We start from the raw sequence: 23,853 nt of genomic DNA, 5'->3' as shown, positions 1-23,853 counted from the left end.
AAAGAAAGAAATCAGTGAAAATAAAAGTGTACAATCACCTTAAGTTTAAGTACATATTATTAATCACCCATATGGAATTTTAGGTCTTTGTCAACAATGTTTGGACAGTCCCAAAAAAAAAAGAAAAAAGAAAACTCCCTGGATTTTCATTTTTTTAAATCCATGTATGTTTAGAATAATAAAGGTTTAGAGATGCAATGTGGTATTTGGTAGATTTTCTAAACTAAAGCTTCAGGACTCTTAGCACCAAGAAATAGAAAATAAACAGAGGGAGGTGTCCTACCTACTGTGCATATATTCATTGATACTAGGGAGAAAAGTGTCACCTGAGAAATAACTTTTAAACAAAGAAAAACCAGAGTAGCAATTTTATCGAAAAACACACCATTTTCTGCACATTGTCTCTATTTGACGTTACGTGGCTTACACCATTTCCTATTATGTCTCCATTAACTCTGTGAGGCCGATAGCAGCCCATTGTCACAGATGAGCCAGCTGAGGCTCACAGCAACCAAGTAACTTCTCTGAAATTCTCTAGGTTGGAAGTGGCAGGGTGGCATTTGAACTCAAATTCTTGTCACTGCTTGTATCTGTTAATACAGTACTATTACTGTTGGTGATGGACCATGTGTGGTTCTGTATGGTACTATATTTTCCCTGTACCTTTTCTATGTTTAGACACAAATACCGTGTTACCATCACCCGCAAATTCAGCACAGAAAGGCACCGTACAGGTTTGTAGCATAGGAGCAAGAGGCCCCTGGTGTATGGAGGTGCATAGTCAGCTACATCTTCTAGGTCTGTGTGAGCACACTGAGGTTTGCACACCACCACCACCTGAGGATGCCCTGCTCAGAGCACACCTCCATTTTAAGCAATGCACAACTATAATTAGCACTGGTACCATGTCATTAAATAAAACCCACAGAACTATTGGAAAAATCGAAAGAGTTTTGTTTTGTTTTTTCTGCAGTTTTTGGCCAGGGCTGGGTTTGAACCGGCATATGGGGCCGGCACCCTACTCCGTTGAGCCACAGGCGCCACCCAGGGTTTTGTTGCATTTTTTTGAGACTGAGTCTCACTTTGCCACCCTCGGTAGAGTGCTGTGACATCACAGCTCACAGCAACCTCCAACTCTTGGGCTCAAGTGATTCTCTTGCCTCGGCCTCCTAAGTAGCTGGGACTATAGGTGCCTGCCACAACACCTAGCTATTTTTTTTAGAGACAGGGTCTCAATCTTGCTCAGGCTGGCCAAAATCCTGAGCTCAGGTAATTCACCCTCCTAGGCGTCCCAGAGTGCTGGGATTACAGGCATGAGCCACCACGCCTGGCCTCAAAAGATATTTGAGCCTTAGCTGGCAGGCTCCTCTTTTCCAGCTGGATTTAAGACCATAAAATACTCTAAATACTTTGGGGCAGGATATGGAATTCATTTTGCTGACGTGGGATTCAGGCTTGCTTTAGCCCTTTCTCCTTACCTGCCAAGTTGGCCTTCTGATTACTACCACTAAATTTCAGTACTTTCTTTTAAGCACGGAGTATGTATTGATCAAAATTGAAAACTGATTTCCTGTGTTTTCGCTCACTATAAATCTCATCCTGGAAACCCCCACAGAAGTTAAAACCACCAACAGTGACCCCATAACACTCCAAAGCATGTACACGGAGCCTGGCATAGACGAGCATCCTACGGGTTCTGAAAACTGAACTCTGCCCTCTTTCATCATTGCCTAAATCTTGGGTACTATAAGAAATGCCTGGATAAACTGTCTTGAAATATTTTTATATGTTTATTTTAGCAACCTATGAAGTTGGAATTGAAGAACTCCAAAAGGTATTGTTTCTTTTTTCTTTACCAATGTTATAACTCAAAGTAAGTGTACAGGGGTTGACAGTAGTTTCTTTTATAAGGGAGAAAAGATCTTTATTTTTGGTTTTCCTCCGGCTTCTAAGGCTTTTCCAGACTTCAGTAATGTCAGAGACAGAAATGTGTCATTGGATGAAAGGACATGGTGCTGATCTATCCCTGGCCCCTGACCTGTAGTGGCCAGTGCCACGCAGGCTTTGATAACTGTGTGTTTCATAGAGAAGAGTTCTTTGGCATAGTTCCGATTTGTGTATCCTTTGCTGTCAAGCCAATGATCAGATCTTCAAGGCACACTTTCTGGGTACCTGTTGAGCATGGCAACAGGTACCACCCGGAGGGAGAGTAGCAACCTGACCCAGGCAGAGTCATTGCTTACCTCAAGGCCAGCTCCTGGCTATGTAATCTTGAATTTCCATTTCCTCATCCATAACAGGGGGGCTTATTGTCATCTGGGGTCCTCGTGAGAATGAAAATAAGATAAATGAGGGTAAACAGTACAGTAGCACCCCATCGCTGACCACCTCCTTAAATTGACCAAAGTTTCATAGACCAGACATGCACATCAGTACAGTAGGCCTGATTCCTTACGTTGACCACCTCTGTATATTGACCACTTTATTACAGTCCCTTGGGCAGTCAACTTACAGAGGTTCTACTGGGTATTAGTAAGTCCTTGGAACAGAGACTTTCACCTCTTTGAGATTCAGCTGTGTTCTCTGTGGAAGAGTATGTCTCCATGAGGACAGGAATATGTCTGTGGTGACTATGTCCACATTAGCAGACAGTAGATGCTCTATAAATGAGGGGACTGGTGCGTATTTCACTGGTTTCTGAGACAACTAAGTCAGAGAGAGCACGCGAGCACCTGGGACAGTGCTGGCTCACGATGGGCACTTACCTACTGTCTCCATGGGCTCAGCCGGTCCTCAGTGGGCGCCTTTAGTCTACATCCTGAGTCTCACTGTGTCAGTTTACCTACCTTTGCTGATAAGGATTATTCATGCATGGATACACTTTGTAGCCAGAAAAATACAAATGATTATTATTCCTATTAATGAGCAGAGAAATAGTCTGTTAAAACATTTCACTTGCCTGGAAACATCAACAAATAATCAACTGTTCTGCACAAGAGAGCTCTCCAAATAACCAAACTTTATCCTATTCAAAGAACACAGCATTGAAGTGGTTTTTAATTTTTAAATCTTTCAACCCTCTGACATGTGGTGTTCACCTCTGTATTTTTAAGTTCAGTGAGTAGAATCTGATTACATCCTCTCTTGATGACTTGGAACATTCTCGAATGTAAGGGTCTGTGTGGATTTCACAGTTTGTACTCTTCTGTGATGTGCTGTTGGGCCCTTGCAAAAGAGCTAGTTGCTTTCACACACACTACTACAAGTTCTCTTTTCTTTTCTTTTCTTTTTTGTTTTTGTTTTTGCTTTATTCAGAGTCTCACTCTGCTGCCCAAGCTGCTGGAATGCAGTGGTACCATCACAACTCACTGCAAGTCCACCTGCCTCAGCCTCCCAAATAGCAGCGACCACAGGCACATGCACCACACCTAGCTTTTTATTTTTTTGTAGAGATGAGGTCTCGCTGTGTTGCCCAGGCTGGTCTCAAACTCCTGGCCTCCAGCAATTTTCACTTTCCTCCTGAAGTGGTGGGATTATAGGTGTGAGTCACCTACCCAGTCATATTGTTACCTCTTTTCTGACGATTATCATTTCTTTTTAGTGTCAATATCTTTGTGTCTCACAGTGAGTCTTTCCTGTGGTCAATCAAGTACCAAGTCCCTGCTGTGTGCGAGCCCTATGTGCATATACAGTAGCTCTTAATCCTTGCAGTGGTGCCGTGAGCTGGTGTCCCTGCTTCCATATTGCAGGTGTGAACATCAAGGCTCTTAGAGGTTAAGTAACCTGTAAATAGTGCAGCAAAGGCACAAGATAAGGTCATTGTCATTCCAGTGCTGCATCTAATTTGCTAGAATTATATGTCAAAGAAGAACCAGCAGGCCCTGAATGAAGGCCTGCGGGCCGTCCTCTGGGAGAGTGTAATGAGCTATTTTGCTGAGATTTCACGGCAGCATTTTAGATGCTTAAGATACTTTCTGCTCTTCAGAGTTCTTGGCTAGATTCTAAATGATGAATGGTACCAGATATGTGACCCCTGAATAAATGAGGGGCTCCATTGTGATCATTAGGACATCACTGTAGTGGAGTCATGGCTGGATCACGCGAGAGCTGAGATCTGAGGGTAGTAAGCAGTGAGCAGGGAGAAATGGTGCTTTACTTGTATGCTTGTGAATTCCAGTGTTGCCCACTGAAACATGGCTCAGATACCGCAGATTTGTATTTCTTCACATGATTTAGAAGTCCTTTATTCCTACAGATACAATTCTGGAAAGGTGTGCAAAGAACTCTTTATTTTTCAGTTAAGTCATAGATTCCCTTGGGCACGTACCCAAATTCTGAGATGCTTATTTTCTTTATGATTGATCTTCAGCCCCACTACAACTGTTCCTGGGAATTTCTGTTGTGACTTTGTCAGCGTCTGTCTATGCTCTGTACTGAGATTTCCATCCCCTTACCTTTTAGTCTAGTCTCTATTGAGCTGTAACCAAACAACAAAGCCTGATTTGGGGTGATTTTTATGAAAATAACCATTCTCTTCTTTACTTTCAGCCTTGGAAGAGTTTTTTCCGCCAAGAACTTAGGTAAGTTTTATCTTCAAAAGGAAAAGCATTAGTCCAGACACTGACCCTCTGAGGACCAGACCCCTTTTTGTCTCTGGGCTGGCTGTGTTTCCAGTGCCTGGCCTGGTTCCGTTTCCCCAGTACCTTGGAAGGTGCCTGGTGCCGGGAAAGTGATCCGTGATCCTATCTTCTCCTCTCACTCTTTCCAGCCCATGCTGTGCTCACTCAGAAAAATAATTACAGAGTACCCAGCATGCACCAGACATTTGCTCACCACTTACTGGGGCTGCAACAGGGGCAGACACTACTCACTGCCCCCAGCAGCTCCTGGATTGATGGGAGAGTTGCACAACCATTTCTACCACGTACCACGTGGTTTCAAGACGCTTTACCATTGCTCATTTCATTCATTAATTCACCTCGAGTTAATAGCCTGGCAAACTTTTGCTGATCCATCAAGCAGCCCCTCTTGTAGGAAGCCTTCCTGGATTCCAGTCCTCAGAGAGAAGTATCAGTCCCTTGCCCATGGCACTGCTATCAGGTCCACATGTTTGCACAAATGTCCCTGCATGTAGTTTCTTTACTAATGTGCTGGTTAATGTCCTTCCTCCCCACCCCCTTCATGCCTGGAAGGTCCTTTTGGGAAGGGTTCATGTTTTATTGTTCCTGATGATACTGGTACTTCTCACACTTCCTTGTCCCAGGGAAGTGCCCTGACACAGCAGTGCTTTTACCTGCCCCTTTGGGCACAGTGGCTCACTCCTATAATCCTAGCACTCTGGAGGCCAAAGCAGGTACTTGAGCTCAGGAATTCAAGACAAGGCTGAACAAGAATAAGACCCCATCTCTACTAGAAATAGAAAAAGTAGCCAGGCAGGGTTGCAGGTGCCTATAGTCCCAGCTAGTCAGGAGGTTGAGGCAGGAGGATCACTTGAGCCCAGGAGTTTGAGGTTGCTGTCAACTGTGATACAGGGGACTCTAGGCCAGAGTGAGACTGTCTCAAAAAAATAAACAAAATAAATAAATAAATGAACTGAGTCTGCTTTTTCTCACTCTTCCCCTGGAGTTATTTTAACGCATTCGAAGAAACGTGGTTGCTGAGCTCCGGAGAAGCAAGGATCAAAATGTTCTGGTTGAATTTAAAAATATAAATGCTAAATGATGAAGGAAGCCTGCTCCAGCTGGGAGGGTGACTTTCATGTCTCTCCCTGAGGTCCTGCCCATCTCTAAAGCATGACCCTCATAATTACCCTTCAGCACTGCCAGGTACTTGGTAGGCACACATCAAATGACTGTTTAGTTCAGCATTTATGAGCTTTTACTCCATTCAGACACTCCTAGATTCTAAGGTACAAAATGAACAGAATATATATCCCCTACCCTTGGTTCAAGATGGGAGGGGAAGCGTGGATGGTTGCGTTTGGAAGTTCCTTGTGGAGTAAAAGAACCACACAAGTAGGAAATTATAATATCATGTAATATTTTATAATATAATCCCAGCTATGGAAGGTGTTAAAACACAGAAGAGAGGCATGAAATCCAGCCTTGAGGCTCCAAGATCCCTTCCTTGAAGAGAGAAACTGAGCTGAATCTTAAAAGCAGTATAGGAATTGGACAGGTGAAAATGATGGAATATATGTTCTAGGCATGAGGAACAATGTGAGCAAAGACAACATTAAGGAATCTAATGGAATCTACACAGTAAGGAATCTACACAGATGAGGTCAGACAATTAAGTTTGTGAACACATTCTAGAAAGCGTTCTACACACCTCAGTGCTGAATATCACTATGGTCACCTTCGAGGTACTCCCTTTGGAAACCTAGGCCTTAATAGCAGCACCTAGTCCACCCTTCAGGCAATTTTGGAACTCCTTTTCCAGAATGGCCATCAGAGCTATCATCATATGAAGTACGACAATTAAGTTCACAAACTCATCCTAGGAAAAGTGCTACGTACCTCATTGCTGAATATCACTACAGTCACGGAATGGCCAAGGAGAGTCACTCAAAGGCAACCATAGTGATATTCAGCAATGAGGTATGTAGCACTTTTTCTAGGAATAGTTCACAAACTTAATAGTCCAACCTCATAGTTTGATTTTGCTTGAGCACAAGGCCCAGTGCGGTAGCAGCAGACAGGAGGCTGGGGAGTGTGCAGAGCTGGAGTCAGGAGGACCTGCACCCTCTCATCAATTGTGTAAACCAATAGGAATATCATGCAAACCACAGAGGTGGCTTAACATTTTTCTGGTAGCCATATCTTAAAAGCAATTTTCTAGTAACCATTTAATGTTACCTATAAAAAGGAGTAAAATTAATTTTAATAATGTGTTTTAATATATCCAAAACATTTTCTCAATATGTAATTAATATAAAAATTATTAATCAGGTATTTTATATTCTCTTTTACCAACTCTTCAAAACCCAAATGTCTTTGACACTGACGGTTCGATTTGAACCAGATACATTTCAAGTGGCCAATGGCCAAAGTACTGGACAGCACAAATGTAGGTTTATCCTGTAGGTCAGGGGGAGCCACAGGAAAGTTTTAAGGCAGAGACAACATATCCTTTCCCTCACAGTATTCCTAGAAGTCACAGTATTGAATTTAATTCAAGTTGTTGATGGAGATCCAGCTGTGTAGAAACTGAGGGACAGGGACTAGGGGAGAAGAAGGATTTCCAAGGACCAGTACACAGACAGGGCAGGCAAATCCCTTAGAAGAAATATCAGCCACAATCTTTGGGAACATAACAATTGTGACATTCAAACTTAGCAAGTGCTTCAATGACAAAAGGATACCAGCCATTGAGGGTACATTATAAACTATACACGGTGCAAGGTTTTCAACATTTTTATCACATTCCATTCTCATGGTAACTGTGGAGATGGGCATTGTAATCTTTCCTGTAGGGAAACGTTTTCAATTAGCAGTAATCGTGCCTGGGATGAACCTCACTGGCCATGATACTGTCACTGCACAAAGCTGTAACTTTTCATTTGTAGATGAGAAGACTTGATTTTTAGAAAGGCGAATTTTAGACTTTTAAAAAGAGGTGGAGTGGGGGTGAGGACCCAGCTCTTGCCTGGTGGCCTCTGCTCATCACAGAAGAACTCGTCGAGTCTATGGCCTTAACAGTGTACAAGAGTACTCAGTGATGTGATGAATGAATGAAACTCCTTAGAACTCTGTCTCCTTGTCAGGACAGCACTCTTTCCTGGAGTTTCTCCTTCCTTCATAACCACCTCTTCTGATTGTCTTTGAGGGCTCTTCTTTCTCTGCCTTCCATGTCAGTTTGGTAGTGGAAGGATAGTAGGACCATCTAGCTCATTATAAAGCCAGAAACACAAGTTCTCATGTGGATGTCAGCGTTCCCCAGAATTCTGTCCTTGCTTTTTTCTCAACACTGTTCACCTTGACTCTCACATTCTCCTCTGCTGAGGCTGCCATCCACATACCGGAGCACGCCAGTCACCACTGCATCAGGGAGCAGCAGGAGAGCCCTGTTCCTTGCCCAGCAAGGAGCTGCTCCTACGGTGGACTACACAGAATAAATGCTAGTGACACATACCTGAGCAAGATAGGGCTGCCTCCTTATAGCTCCATTTTTAGGTAGTTGGCAAGGCAAAGTGGAAGAACTGGGGATGGCCCCATAGACAGATATATTATAACATGACTCTAGGGGTGCAGAGAAGGATCCTCAGAGGTCAGATGATAGACAAATTGAGAAGGGTGTTGTACTCGCTAGCAATACGAGATATGGAAGGAGTTCTTAACAGAAGAAATAGCTGTCAAAAAGGGAGAGCTGCTCACATCAGGTGGTGGGTTTGGAGTATTATAAAAGCCTAGACTCCAGCAAAAGAGGAAGGAATGAGCAGATGAAGATGGGCCTGAAAACAAAGGTAGGAGTCAGGTCATAGTGCGACTTGGATTTTGTCCTACAGGCAGTAGGAATTTAGGATTCAAGCAGGAATTGATACTCTGTCATTGACTGGAGTAGGCAGAAACTCAGGGAAGCCATTTATATGATTGATCTGATCATAGTCCTCTTGAAAAATGATTCATGTCTGTTTACTATTCCCCATTTGTGTCGTTTATGATTGAGCAGTATACTGTCACGAAGTACTTCATCTTCACTTTCTCCCTGGCATCGCTTGTCGTTTCAGCCCCAAACATGAAGATGAAGATAAAAACATGAAGAATCAACAACCATGTGAATTGGAACCTCTGAAAACAGAAAAGGACCCACATTTAAACTGTACTTTCAAGGTACCTATGTCCTGGGGCTCCTAACCAAATGGTACAGTTCAGACATGTAAGACACTGTCCGTGGGGGGGACTTGGTAGAGCCTGAGACACACAGAGTTAAAAGATACAGTGGGTGCTGGACATCGTGCCAGAGACGTGAATTGACAGCGGCACTGAGCTCTGGCCCCCATCTCCCCCTCACTCGCCACACAGCAGGCCTGGGGAACAGGGCTGAGATGAGTGTGAGTTCCACCCAGTGCCCGGAGAGGGAAACGCCCAGCCGTGCTTCCCAGCATCTGCACGACCCTGGAGTGAGGACCTCTCTAAACGCCCCAAGGCCTTGCTTGGAACAGCGAGCCTGCTATCTCTGAGCTCAGTCATCTCATCTGTGAAATGACCACCATCCCCACTCTGCTCCCTGTTCTACCTTGTCTGTGATGACGATTAGTAAGCAGGAAGGTGCTTTGTAAGCCACAAGCTACCACAAAAATTAAATTATTGTTGTTGTTTTTATTAACATTAAACATGGTGGATGTGTGTGTACGTCCACATGCAGTTGCCACTATCACCTTCAAAGTAGTTAGTGTGGTGGGAGGCCTAGACAAGACACCACCAGGGCTGCTGCCAGTGCCTGATACACCACAGATAACTTGTTTGAGACTTGTCTATCTCTAAATATCAAATTTCCCCAGTGCCAGCTGCAGGGTTTGGGTAAATCAAATAGCCTGCTGATAGCATAGGCCTGAGTTGCTGTATGGGCCCAGAAGTCAGACGAGACCCTCAGAATATCTACAAAGAAGCATAATTCAAAGGATTCAGTGAGTCCCTAATTAAGAAAGTCAGGGTCCAGGCCAGCCCTGTAATCCCAGCACTCTGGGAGGCCAAGGCAGGAGGATCACTTGAGCATAGGAGTTCGAGACCAGCTCCAACAAGAGCAAGACCCCATATCTACTAAAAATAGAAAAACTTAGCTGGGCGTTGTGGTAGGTGCCTGTAGTCCCAGCTACTTGAGAGGATGAGGCAGGAGGATAGCTTGATCCCAGGAGTTTGAGGTTGCTGTGAGCTAGGCTGATGCCATAGCACTCTAGCCTGGGCAACAGAGCTAAAAAAGAAGGAAGGAAGGGAGGGAGGGAGGGAAGGGAAAAAAAGAAAGAGCCCAGAGTCAGGGGAGCAATATTGTGTGTCAAGGCCAGGGGACTGGGCAAGGCCATAATGGATGTGGAGGCTGGATATCAGGTAGGGGTTGATCAGAAGCATATGAGAAGGGCAGTAGAGAAATACAATTAGGGTTACTGGCCATGAAAAAGAAGAATTCTGCCCTTTCTCAGGGTTGACTGTATGGCATGAGGCAGGAACAGGGTTAGGCTACTACTGCCAAAGGGTTGCAGCCTCTTTTATGGAGTGAGTTTGAGTTTTAGAGATTTTTAAGCATTATTTGGGATGTGGGAGATGAATGAGGGACTGCATTCATTAAAGGACTGCAAGGCATGATGATGGTCACTATATTTACATAAAATGTTGACTTTATAGCTTCCTTGTCATTTTTTCTCATTTAAAATTTTCAGTCTTGGCTGTATGACTGCCAAGGTTGCCCGTCTTCTTGTTCTGCTCACAGTTTGCCCAAGATCCCACCCAAAATTCAGAATACTCCATCTCGCAGAGCTTCTCCTGTACTTCAAATGTATCATCACAGTCACATCCACTCTGTCACAGTCAGAAGGACAGTGTCCCTTCCATCATTCTCACTGGACAATTAGAAGACGCTCAGATGGCCAGGAATGTTTTCGTTTTCTGTGTCTACAGGGTCTCTTCTGTCAGTCTATCCAGTTCTTTCTGAAATGTAAATATGAGTGGGTTTACCACCTGCCACACGCTCCATGGTTACAATCTGAGCTCTTTGCCTGGCATTTGAGACCCTCCACAGCTCAGCCCCTTTGCTTCTGCTCCCTTCAGCCTCATCTTGGGTCTTTCTTCCCCATTTCTTCACCTTTTTCGTTCAGCCCTTCCCTCCGCAGCCCCCTCATGCTGCCCTGGTGTGGACATAGCCCCCGCCTTTGCTTATGCTGATGTGCTTTACCCGGAACTCCCTTATCCCCTCCGTCAATCTCCTACATGCATTTTAGAAACACAGCTTAAAAACACCTGCTGTTTGAAGTCTTTTCTGACCCTTTCTCCCAGCCAGAATGAACCTCCCCGTTCTGTTTCTGTGAGCAATACTGCTATACACAACCCTCCTCATGTGACACCCTAATTAATCGTGTGTGTGTGCTGTGTCCGTGACCTTATGTAAGATGCTCTGTCTACTGCATCTTTCTACTTCTACAGTGTGGCAGGGTCTCTTGCCTTTAGTAAGTGACAGATGCTGAGGGAAGGAGTGTAGAAAGAGAAGAGAAGGAACAGAAGGATGGTAGGTGGGAAGACACAAAATCAGGCAAAAAGAAGGAAAGAACAAGGATGCAGACCATCCCTTAGCTGTCAAGAGCATGGGGCTCTGGAGTCAAATCCTTACTCACTGTGGGATCAGAGAGCAGTAATTAAACCTCTCTACACTCTTTGTCAAGAGCACTAATGATATTTTCCTCATGGGGTGGCAAGAGGATCGAATTACAATATACAAAGAGCCTGCCCTGTTGTCAGAACTCCAGTATCTTCTGACTACCTTCCTTGCTCTGCCTCTGTACCAGGCATTCAGTGCCCATTCAGAGGTAAGTGAAGGACCTGGTCTATACTCTCAGGAAGCTTAGAGCCTCATAAGATAGCATTAAACAAATGAAAGTAACTGTTACCCCTGAGGAATGAATGAATGAAGGGCAGCCTGAGTTAGCCAAGAACTGACTGGGTAAGTCAGAGCCCTGTGGTCCTTTCCCTGTTGAATATTTAGGTAGATGCCTGTGCAGGAACACCTGGGAAAATCCAGATAACCAACGTCCACCAAGGCAGAAGGAACATGCTGGCTGGGAAGCAGGATGCCACAGCTGATGTTACCCAGACAAAGGCCCCCCCTGAAGGCCCGAAGCTGGCAAAGAACTCCCAAGGTCATGGTAAGCTTCATCTCTTCCTAACCTCTTCATCATCACCTAATTGTCCTAGAGCTAAGCACGGCCAATGTTCTAACAAACACATGCAATGGATGTCATTATGTACCAAGTAAGAGGCCCTAGTAAGGCAGCTGTGCGATGGTGGAAAGAGCACTGAATTTGGAAGTAGAGGACGTGAGTTCAAATCTAGGTTCTGATACTTACTTGTGGTGTGGAAAGTGAGTTCATCTTCCTGCAGGTCAGTTTCTTCATTTATAAACAGGGATCCCAATATGAACTTCACAGGACTGTTATGAGGATCAGCAACATGTACAGGTATCAGCAAATGTATATCTTTTCTTTTTCTATCTGCTAGCTCCCATTGTCCTGGTAGGCCCATGTCATTGACACACTGATGACATAATATATGTGGTATCATTCGTTGACTTTGCTCAGATTGTAGTTGACCTTCATGTTAATCAGTTCTTCTGATCACAAGCAACAGTCATCAAGTCATACTGTGTTAAACAAAACGAAGGAGGTTCACCTAGCAGAAAGCCTAGACATGCTTGGATCCAGAACTTTTAGTCTCAGTGGGGAATGTAATTTGGGATGATCATTTTGGAAAACCATTTAGGGTACTAAAGTCTAAACATCTGCAAATTCTATGACCCACCAATTCCAGGCCTATGTATAATACCCAATATAAATGCATACTATTGTTCACCAAAACACATATACCAGATATTCATAGCTAAACTTTTTATAATAGCTTCAAACTGGAAACTGTCCAAATGACCATCAAAAGTACAATCGATAAATTATAGTATATTAACAGAACAGAAGACAGTCATGGGGATGAACAAGTTACCACTACATGCAACAAATTGGATGAATCTCACAGACATAATATTGAATGAAAATAGTTGACCCCAAAAAGTACATACTAAATGATTTCATTAATATAAAGTTCAAAAATAAGCAGAATGTACTTCTGGTATTAGAGGTTGGGATAGTGGTTAATCTTGAAAGATAGACATTAGCACACACAACTTCCAAACAAAGAGAAAAGAAAAAAAACAAAAAAGAAGAAACCTCAGTCAATTAAGAAAGATGAAGATGAGAAAAACAGTACAATTGGAAATATGTAATAAGATGGCAGAAGCACATGTTAAAATTAGTAAACACCTTGAATCAATTTTTGTGAGTGGAGAAAGGTGCGGGTCCAGTTTCAGTCCTTACATGTGGATATCCAGTTCTCCCAGCACCATTTATTGAATAGGAAGTCTTTCCCCCAGTGGATGCTCTTGTTTGGTTTATGGAAAATTAGGTGGTTATAGGGTGGCGCCTGTGGCTCAAAGGGGTAGGGCGCCGGCCCCATATGCCAGAGGTGGTGGGTTCAAACCCAGCCCCGGCCAAAAAAAAAAAAGAAAATTAGGTGGCTGTAAGTTGTTGGTTTTATTTCCTGGTTTTCTATTCGATTCCAAATGTCTATGTCTATTTTTGTGCCAGTACCATGCTGTCTTGACCACTATGGCCTTGTAATACAGCCTACATCTGGTATGGTGATGCACCCAGTTTTGTCTTTATTACTAAGAACTGCCTTAGCTATGTGGGGGTTTTTATGGTTCCATACAAAACACAGAATTATTTTTTCCAAAACTTGAAAGTAGGATGTTGGTATTTTAATAGAGATGGCATTGAATCGGTAAATTGCTCTGGAAAGTATAGACATTTTCATAATGTTGATTCTTCCCAGCCATGAGCATGGTATGTTCTTCCATTTGTTAATGTCCTCTGTTATTTTCTTTCTTAGGGTTTCATAATTTTCTTTATAAAGGTCCTTCACCTCTTTTGTTAGGTATATTCCTAAATATTTCATTCTCTTTGGGGCTATGGTGAAGGGAGTTAAGTCCTTAATTAACCTCTTATCTTGGCTGTTGTTGGCATATACCAAGGCAACTGACTTGTGGACATTGATTTTCTATCCCGAGACATTACTGTATTTTTTGATGACTTCCAAGAGTCTTGTGGTTGAGTCTTTAGGGCTCTCTAAGTATAAGATCATATCATCAGCAAAAAGGGAGAGTTTGACCTTCTCTGCTCCCATTTGGATGCCCTTTATTTTCTTGTCTTATCTAATTGTATTGGCCAGAACTTCCAGCACTATGTTGAATAGTAAAGGTGACAGAGGACAACCTTGTCTGGTTCCAGTTCTAAGAGGAAAAGTTTTCAGTTTTACTCCATTCAGCAAAATATTAGCTGTAGGTTTGTCATGGATAGCTTCGATCAGTTTAAGAAATATGCCACCTATGCCTATACTCCTCAGTGTTCTAATTAGAAAAGGATGCTGGATTTTATCAAATGCTTTTTCTGCATCTATTGAGAGATCATATAGTCTTTGGTTTTGCTACTGTTGATATGGTGAATAATATTTATAGACTTGTGTATATTAAATCAGCCTTGCATCCCTGGGATGAAACCTACTTGATCATGATGAATGACTTTTTTGATGATAAGCTGTAATCTATTGGCTAAGACTTTGTTGAGAATTTTTGCATCTATATTCATTAGTGAAATTGGTCTGAAATTCTCCTTTTTAATTGGGTCTTTTCTTGGTTTTGGTATCTGGGTGATGTTTGCTTCATAGAACGTGTTGGGGAAGAGTCCTTCCTCCTCAATTTTTTGGAATAATTTCTGCAGTATGGGAATAATTTCAAAGTACAGCTGACAGATGGTTGTGGATTGGAGGTGAGATGCAAGAGAGAAACAAATCAAGGATGTCTGCAAGGTTTGGGGCCTGAGCAACAAAAAGGATGAAATTGGCCCCTTTACTGAGCTTTAATAGACTTCAGGAACAGCAAATTTGTAGAGAGTAATCATGAGTATGGTTTGGAATGTAATATGTTTAGACAACCAAAGGGAAATGGTGTGAAGGCTGATGGAGTTTCTAAAATTTTTGAGAGATGAGTAAATTGGAGATGTAAATTGGAGAGTTATTGGTGTTTTTAAAATGAAGTCATAAACTTTTGCATTTGCCTCAGCCACAAGGAAGGGTTGAGAAAGAAAAAAAAAAAAATGTCTCAGGCCAGGCATGGTGGCTCACTCCTATTACCTTAGTGTTCTAGGAGGCTGAGGCAGGTGGATTGTTTGAGCTCAGGAGTTTGAGACCCCTGAAAGTAAGAGTAAGACCCCGTCTCTAAAAATAGCTGGGCCTTGTGGCAAGCACCTGTGGTCCTCAGCCTCCAAGAGGGTCACTGGAGCCCAAGAGTTTGAGGTGGTTGTGAGCTATGACAACCCAGCACTCTACTGAGAGCTACAAAGCAAAACTGTCTCAAAAAAAAAAAAAAGTCTCAAGCTCAGAATTAAGCAACCATGTATTAAGCATCTTTGTTTTGTGCTGGAAAATTTTACTGATAATTCCTTGGGAAAAAAGTAGAATCTTACTTTTTTACTGGGAGCCGACAGCCACTGAGATAGTTTGGGGCCTCCATACTAATTGACTTTTTGTCAGAGGATAAAATCTTGTTGGTTGGTTCATTTAATTAATAGATTGACATTAATTTGCTTATTGGTTATTTCTCAAACATATTAACTTCTTATTTCTGATTAGTAGCTCATGTCTGAAATTGGTTATGAATTACCATACCCTAGATATTAACTTTCGCCGACTGATGAAGAATCGGCAGTTTTATGGTTATGACAAGTTTACGGTTCTGTGAAGTAAACCGGCATCTGTGTTTAGCTGCTCGTGCAAACCTGATGCACTATCTTCCAACTAGTTCCGCTGCTTACGCGAATAACACATGTTGACATGTGCTTTGTCAACTTGTCTAAGAAATTTTGCTTTAAAGAAAAAAAAAATGCCAAAAGACTGGACCAGATCATCTATATGTAGAAAGAGAAGCCCAAGGGCTGCTGCCTTGAGGACTTCAACATGTGAGGTCAGGGCTTAAAGGAAGAAGTATCAGAGAAGAGGCAGTTACTAGTTTACTAGGTTACCAGCACCTTTCATAAATATGTATTTAATCCTTGCCACAGTCATGTAAAAGTCACTGTTGTTATTATTGTCCCTAATTTTACAGAATCATAGCTGGCTTGGCAAGGTGAAGTGGCTTTCCCAGGAATCAGACATACCCGCTTCAGCACATGTAATCTGACTGTTCCTGTTTTTGTCTCCAGTTAACGATATGTGCATTTGGAAATGCATTTATGACAGCAGCTGATGAGACGTCCTTCGGGGGGGTTCTGTTTTTCCTGTTTTCCCTAGATGGGTATGGCAAGGATCTGGAGGCAACTAAAGAAACCCCAGAGCCAGAGGCCTTGAAGTCAAGTCCCTTCTCGGAGGAGACATATGATGATGTTGAGTGCCGCAGGAGACAGACGTAAGTACATTCCAGCCTTTCAGTAAGGCAAAGGGGACGAGACTTTCAAGCAGGTGTCCTCAAACTTTTTAAACACGGGGCCAATTCACTGTCCCTCAGACTGTTGGAGGGCCAGACTATAGTTTAAAAAAAAAAAAAAAAACTATGAACAAATTCCTATGCACACTGCACGTATCTTATTTTGAAATAAAAAAACAAAACAGGAACAAATACAATCACACCGCCTCATGTGGCCCACAGGTTGCAGTTTGAGGATCCCTGCTTTAAAGGTACAAAAACAGTTTCTGTGTCTTTTCTCCCCACAGACTGAAGTTGCATCTCTCTAACTCATTTGCCTCAGACAGTGGTAAGTATAGGAAGACATTTCTGAAACTCTGTGGCTGATTAGTAATACCATGCCTTTTATTTATACGTATTTTGAATAATACCAATTTTGGGGGGTGACGGTAAGCTAAGAGAAGGGATCTGAGTTATGTTCTCATAAATGCATTTAGAATCAGGAAGGTGAGGATGCTGGTAGATGAGCTAATACAAGGAGGTGGGGAGGGGACTGAGGGAGAGGGGAGGAGGGAGAGGGATGGGGGTCACGATGTATGGCATACCTCTTGGGGGCGGGACACAATTATTACAGGACTTTACAATTGCAATCAGTGTAACCTAATTCTTTGTACCCTCAACAAATCCCAAACAATAAATAAATAAATACGGGAGGGGAAGAGGGCAGGCCAAGTGGAGGGAGGGTATTTGGAGGGAACTCGCCCAGTGTGCACCATGCAAGGGTACATTTCAAAACAACCGAGAGTCTATTATAAATGTCTTACCACAAAAATAAGTAAGTGAGGTGATGGTTATGGTAATTAGTTTGATATAAGCATTCCACATTGCGTATCAAATCATCACATTGTACCCCATAAATGTATGTATACCGTTATGATTTAATAAAAATTAAGCTTAAAAAGTTAAAAGAACAAAGGAGAAAAAAGAGTGTTCTTGTAATAAAATACTTCACTATGAATTGGTTTCGTTCTTGATCATTTTACAATCTAACTCTGATTATAGAATGTTTATACTTAGAACAATTACATGGCTTCCCAATACTTTCAGGACCGCCTTCAACGTGGTCTGGAGGCCTTTGCATTACTGATCTGCCCCAGCACTCCTCGGCGGGCTCAGCGTAGACTGTGCTCAGCCTTCATCCTTGACATCCAGGGTACTGAACTTCTTTTAGCTTTTATGATGTGACAATCTCCCACCACCGGGGGATTTGGAGCACTGCTCCTCCTGTTTCTGGAGTGCTTTTTCCTCCCCTGGAAACATTTACTTAATGACTCTTCATCTGATTTTAGCTCACTCTTTATTCCCCAAGGGAAGTTTTTCCTTGGTGTACAATCTCACGGTAGCATGGACCTTTCTTCATAGTACTTGTCCCCGGTATGATTTATATTTGTGTGATTCTTTGATTAATAACTGCCTCCCCTCCCAGATTACTACCTTCTTTATGCACAACTTTATCTCCACCCCTGGTATAATTCCAGGTATATGTTAGATATTAAAAAAATATGTATTGAACGAACTAGTGAATGACTGAAAAGTTATGGGGAATATTGGTCAAAGGACCCAAATACCAGGCAGACTGGAGGATTAAGTTCAGGTCTGGTGTGCAGCAAGTGATTTAAGTTAACAGCAATGTGTTATATACTTGACAATTGCTAAGAGAGTAGATTTGAAAGGTTTTCATCACAAAAAAATAAATATGTGAGGTGTGCACAATATGAAAGTATTGAGCTTGCCCTTGGGTTGAGGGGCTCAACTACAACTTGGACTTTACTTTGGGAATGAGAATAAGGTAACCTAAAAATTGGTGCCCTCATATTAATTTGAAATAAAAAAATAAATGCATAATCATTTCGCACCTAATGAAAAAGTATCTGAGGTAATAGATGATAATTAGCTTAATTTAGTTATTCCACAATGTATGCAATTATCAAAACATCATGTTATATGCCATAAATATGTGCATATATGCAATATTTATCTGCCAATTAAAAATAAATAATTTTAGTAAAAGAAAAATAATAGATAATTAGACGTTATTCTGGTCGGGTTTGTCCTTCTTAGAATCTGAAAATTTTAAATGGCAAAACAACCTTAAAGATCATTAAACTCAGTACCCTCATTTTTTTTTTTTTTTTTTTTTTGTAGAGACAGAGTCTCACTTCATGGCCCTCGGTAGAGTGCCGTGGCCTCACACAGCTCACAGCAACCTCCAACTCCTGGGCTTAGGCGATTCTCTTGCCTCAGCCTCCCGAGTAGCTGGGACTACAGGCGCCCGCCACAACGCCCGGCTATTTTTTGGTTGCAGTTTGGCCTGGGCCAGGCCTGAACCCGTCACCCTCGGTATATGGGGCCGGCACCTAACCGACTGAGCCACAGGTGCCGCCCTCAGTACCCTCATTTTAAAAAGGAAATTGAGGCACGGGGAAGTTAAACAACTCATCTAAACTCACTGTGTCAGTTTTGAAACTGAAAATCCTGACCCTTAAGCTAATGTTCTTTCCATTAAACTCTGTGGTCAGGATTGAATCAAAGTATAATTGTGTATATTAAGTTTATATGTTGATCCAGGCTAAAGCTGTTTTAGGGAGAGATTATTCAAAATATATCTAGTTTTCCATTATTTCCCCAGCATTCAGAAAAATGTCTGCTCAGCAGATTCTGACTGTTGATGGACTAAAAATGGGAAAAGGGATGGGAGGAAGGAACCTCTGGATGAACCAACTTTCATTGTTAAATCAGGTCAGAGTTGGAATCAGAGGTGTAAGCGAGTCTTTTTTTTACCATATGCTTTTACAACAAAGTGTATAAATTTCAATAAAAACTACTTACTGCAAGAAACACCAAAGTACTTAACATCTAGTAGGTATCCAATAATTTTTGATACATATGAATCTGAACTATTGCCATTATGGTAAATGAAAGTAGTTTTTCTTTTAATTTCAGAAGAAAATAGTGAAGAAATGTATGAAGAGGTCTGCAAAGCAAAGGGCAACCACACAAAGATAGAGTGAGTTCCTCTTTCTTGGCTTTGGAGCCTGCATGCACTTCCTGTTTATTTAGTAAAGCCGGGATTTAAGAAATGACCTTCCATCCCATCCTCATCCTCTACCAAGAGTTTACAGAGTGGCGCTAAGCCATTATGATCAATAGGCTACTTGCAATTTTGTACAATCATATGCTATAAATATTAAATAGCATTGCTTTCCCTTTTGAGAAATATTCATTTCCCAGAATAGAAGATTTTGATATTGTCTTAGGAAACAACTGAGAGAAAGAAGTAAATATCAATGAATTTTGCTATACTTCTATCATCGTTTTTCCAGGAACAAACCAGTGGTTATGACTTACCTGTGTCTTTGCAAATTAGGAAGGTTGAATTCAGGCTTTAGGTTTAATTTAATATGTAGTAATTCAACTTTACTAAGAATAATATTTTTTCTTTTTTTTTTTAGAGAAAAAATTATTGGGCTTTTATTGGCGATTACTAGAGTAATAGATTTTTTTTAAGTAATATCCTTCATAAGTAATACATTTTTTTTTTTTTGAGACAGAGTCTCACTATGTCACCCTGGGCAGAGTGCCGTGGCGTCACAGCTCACAGCAACCTCAAACTCTTGGGCTCAAGTGATCCTCTTGCCTCAGCCTCCCAACTAGCAGGGACTACGGGCACCTGCCACAATGCCTGGCTAAGAATAATATTTTTCCAAAGGGACATTATTCATCAAATTTAGTTACTAGGACACATTATGGAAAAGAAAACAGCAATGGTCCAAAACACCAAGTTTAAGGATCAAAAGGGCCAGAGGGCATCCTGAGCTGGGCATGCTGGGTAGAGGATGCAGGTAACTCACTCCTGTTCCCTCCTCCAAAACCCCTCACAGATATTTGCAAGAATTTTAGTCGTCAACGGAGCAATCAATATATCACTACTGTTACATTACTCCATAAATTAAAAATCAGTGATGTGAATCTCAGTAGCCAAGAATTATTGTAATGCTTTTCTAGTGTAGTTGGTAAACTATACTTCTTTGAGTTAACTTCGCCTCTGAAAGGAAGAGATTGCCCCATAAATTCTGCAAAATAGAGACTATTCGGGGTATTAGAAAGTTTATGCTGAAAGATAATTCGGTGTGCTACCACTGAACCTAAACAGAGAAAAAAAGCATGGAAGTGGATAAGGCATCTTCTTGCCCTTCCTCATCTGTGATGAGTTTTGGAAACGAGACTGAAGCCTGTGGTCCTTTTTAGTATAACAGCCTTCCGTCTCTCTCAAACACCGTGTTACTTATATGCTCTGATTCCTCTCTCTTAGTTTAGATGGAAAAGAAGCGCTGAAAAGACTGCAGAAATTCTTCAAGAAAGAGATGGATAGATTTAAAATGAAGAAAACCAAGTCAAAAGAAAATATAAGGTAAAAAACCCCTTTTCATCTTTCTTTGCAGGAAGGATTAACAGTGCTAGCCTGGTAGACACATAGGTTGGTGTCCTCCATCCAATTCTTAGAGACAGTGAAGGGGATATCGGAAACTAAAACCAAGAGCCCCTGATGTTCGAGTGAGCCTCACCCACAGGCACTAACTAGTAAGAACGTGGCGTGTCCCTTTGAAAAGTTTGAAAAGGTTTTAAACAAGGCTGGAGGAGAAAGTCTAAAGCCAAGTCCAGAAAGGAAGCTTTTCTCACCATCTGTGGCATCTATTCCTGTCGTTATCACTGAGCACTTTGTTTTTAATTATGTCCTCTATGCTTTTTTGGCTCTGCCAGTTCCAATGGCTTTTATTTGTCTACACTTCATGTTTGATTTGTTCTCCTTGAGAGCAGAATATGTGGAGAAGGGAGATGAGCTGTTCAACCAAATGGTTCACATGTCCCCAAGCCTCAGACCTCTAAGATAACCTGGTCTAGGCTAACTGCCAGCCTGGGGGCAGGGAGCACCAAATCACCTTCAGCTCTGCCGTTTATTCACTGTGCAGCTGTGAGCAGACCGTTTCTTCTTCATACTCACGGGGCCCCAGGATTCTCCCGCAGATAGTGGAAGAGTGACTGGGTAGTCTTTGAAGACACTTCTCTGACAGATAGAGCTATACAGGCGCTTCTTGACTTACGGAGTTAGGCCCTGATAAACCCATTGCGAAGTTGAAAATATCTTAAGTCAAAAATGCACTGAAGGCAATTAACCCACCGAACATCACCACTTAACCTAGCCTACCTTAAATGCACTCAGAACACTTACATGAGCCTACACGTGGGCAAAATGACCCAACACAAAGCCTATTTTATAATAAAGTCTTGAATATATCCCACAATGTATTTGCCACCGTACTGGACGTTAAAATGGTTGTATGGATACTCTAAGTACGCTTTCTACTGAGCGCATATTGCTTTTGCAACATTGAGTAGTGGAAAAACCAAAAGTGGAACCATCGTAAGTTAGGGAGCATCTGGGTAGATATACAGACATAGAAATACACATCTTTATCTTGTGTGGACAAGGGCAGCAAGGTAGTTTACCCAGGGTCATTACTTAAGTTGAGATGGAATTATGTTATGCCACCCGAATGTTGTTTTCAATTATAAAGCTTCAAAGTTTTATGATAAGTCCAATTGTGTGTTGGATCTTTAAATACCAAGAGATGCCAACAGAATGTGGAATTTATAAGTTGTCATCTGGACTATGTAAGAAGAGGGTGTTTACCTCCTACGGTGAGCAGCTCTCTATGCACAGAAAGGGACCCTGATCTTAGCGAGTTAGACATTTTCTGACAGAAAATCACTGGCATGGTAATCTGCAGTCCTTTGAATATTTGATCCAGATGAGAATGCTCTTTTAAAATGCAAATTTTCTTTTCTTAAAACTACCCTGCGACTCCATACAACTTTTAGGACAAATATTGAATCCTGTTCCTTGGCAAGTAAATACTTCGTGGGGCCCCCACGCCACTCCAGTTCCTTCTCTCACCACCCACCACCCTTCCCTGCAGATCTCAGGCTCTGCTACGGTGTCTTGTGCCTCCTTGCTTGAACATGACATTCCTTTGGTCTGAGATGCACCTGCCTGTCCCTAACCTTCTTTGATTATTGAAATTCTAGTTTTCCATCAACATTTGGTTGAATGTTGCTGCTTCTGAGACATTGTCCCTGAACACCTCTACACAAACCTGGATTATCTGTCTCTCCTCTCTGTCCCCACTCTGTGCGCATCTCTTGACATCCACTAATACCACTGAGAAACCCTTCTTCTTGGGGTCAGAGACTGTCACGGTAAGAAGGGGAATCTGGAGCCATCCACGTGTTACTTCAGTGATTTCTTCAGAACATGGCTTTTTTTCCTTAACCCTCTTCTATCTTTTGTCAATCAGCAGTGCATTTTCCTCTTCAATGCCTGATTTGGGTAAGTCACATTGGTTTATTGCTAACCGAAAAGTACTCAGCATTGGGATATTCAGGGCCAGGGAAAAAGAAGTGGTAATCCTTCCTAAAGTTGCACATTGAGTGAAAAATCGATCCATCAAAATCAAAGTAGCTTGTGGTATATGTACACCATGGAATATTACACAGCCTTAAAGAAAGATGGAGACTTTACCTCTTTTGTGTTTACATAGATGGAGCTAGAACATATTCTCCTTAGCAAAGTATCTCAAGAATGGAAGAAAATGTATCCAATGTACTCAGCCCTACTATGAAACTAATTCATATGAAAGCTATAACCCAATTATAGCCCAAGAAGAAGGGAAAAGGGGAGAGGGAAGGGAAGGGAGAGGGGGAGGGTAATTGGTGGGACCACACCTATGGTGCTTTTTACAAGGGTACATGTAAAATTTACTAAATGTGGAATATAAATGTCTTAACCCAATAACTAAGAAAATGCCATGAAGGCTATGTTAACCAGTGTGATGAAAATATTTTTTTTTTTTTTTGGCCGGGGCTGGGCTCCCTCCGGCATATGGGACCGGCACCCTACCCGTTGAGCCATAGGCGCCGCCCATGATGAAAATATTTTAAATTGTATATAAAACCAGCACATTGTACCCCATAAGTGCATTAATGTACATAGCTATGATTTCATAAAAAAAAAAATCAAAGAAGCTATTTTACACAACAGTACTTCTCACTTTGGGGACAATGAATAACATTTCTTAAGTACCTACTATAATACCATACCCTGGAGTAACTGCTTTCTTCTTAAAATCCCAGAGAAATAAATGCTATTCCTTTTTAGGAAGGCTTTCGGACCCACATCCATACCTGAGTCACCTAGAATTTGTAATCAAGTCTCTCTATTATGAAACTCATGCATTTTTTGTTTTACTACACAGCCTCTTGAAGGATTTGACAGTCTAATTAAGACACACTAAGTTGGACAGGATCATGTTGAGCCTGTATACTAACTGAACCAAGAATGGGCCCTTGAAATATTGTTTACTTTTCCATTGAAATAATAGTGCGTGTATTAGCAGAGTGCCTGACACACAGTCGGCTCTCAGTACATGCTCAGAGTGTTGAATTTGTCAAAAAAGAGGCCATGTGATTTTGTTGTTCATTGTTTCTTTTTTATGTGCTGCAGCCATGTGGCTACTTTGATATCAC

General features: G+C 41.9%; 1 protein-coding gene and 1 pseudogene across 1 annotated transcript in view; one reads left to right on the top strand and one right to left on the bottom strand.

Annotated features, from left to right (window-relative positions):
* Positions 1-23,853, top strand: part of FYB2 (FYN binding protein 2) — a 131,636-nt gene that overhangs the window by 86,871 nt on the left and 20,912 nt on the right. Inside the window, exons 6-14 of the mRNA XM_053575563.1 lie at positions 1,800-1,834; positions 4,549-4,580; positions 8,729-8,831; positions 11,692-11,851; positions 16,098-16,212; positions 16,518-16,558; positions 19,213-19,276; positions 20,582-20,680; positions 22,626-22,657. Coding sequence (XP_053431538.1) covers positions 1,800-1,834; positions 4,549-4,580; positions 8,729-8,831; positions 11,692-11,851; positions 16,098-16,212; positions 16,518-16,558; positions 19,213-19,276; positions 20,582-20,680; positions 22,626-22,657 — 681 coding nt within the window. The remainder of the gene's footprint in view (positions 1-1,799; positions 1,835-4,548; positions 4,581-8,728; positions 8,832-11,691; positions 11,852-16,097; positions 16,213-16,517; positions 16,559-19,212; positions 19,277-20,581; positions 20,681-22,625; positions 22,658-23,853) is intronic.
* On the bottom strand, positions 7,367-7,549 carry LOC128575757 (uncharacterized; annotated as a pseudogene).

The sequence above is a fragment of the Nycticebus coucang genome, chromosome 22, assembly GCF_027406575.1.
Source record: "Nycticebus coucang isolate mNycCou1 chromosome 22, mNycCou1.pri, whole genome shotgun sequence".
NCBI classification, from domain to species: Eukaryota; Metazoa; Chordata; class Mammalia; order Primates; family Lorisidae; genus Nycticebus; species Nycticebus coucang.
The sequence above is the reverse complement of the archived record's forward strand: the minus strand, read 5'-3'. Positions and strand labels throughout refer to the sequence as shown.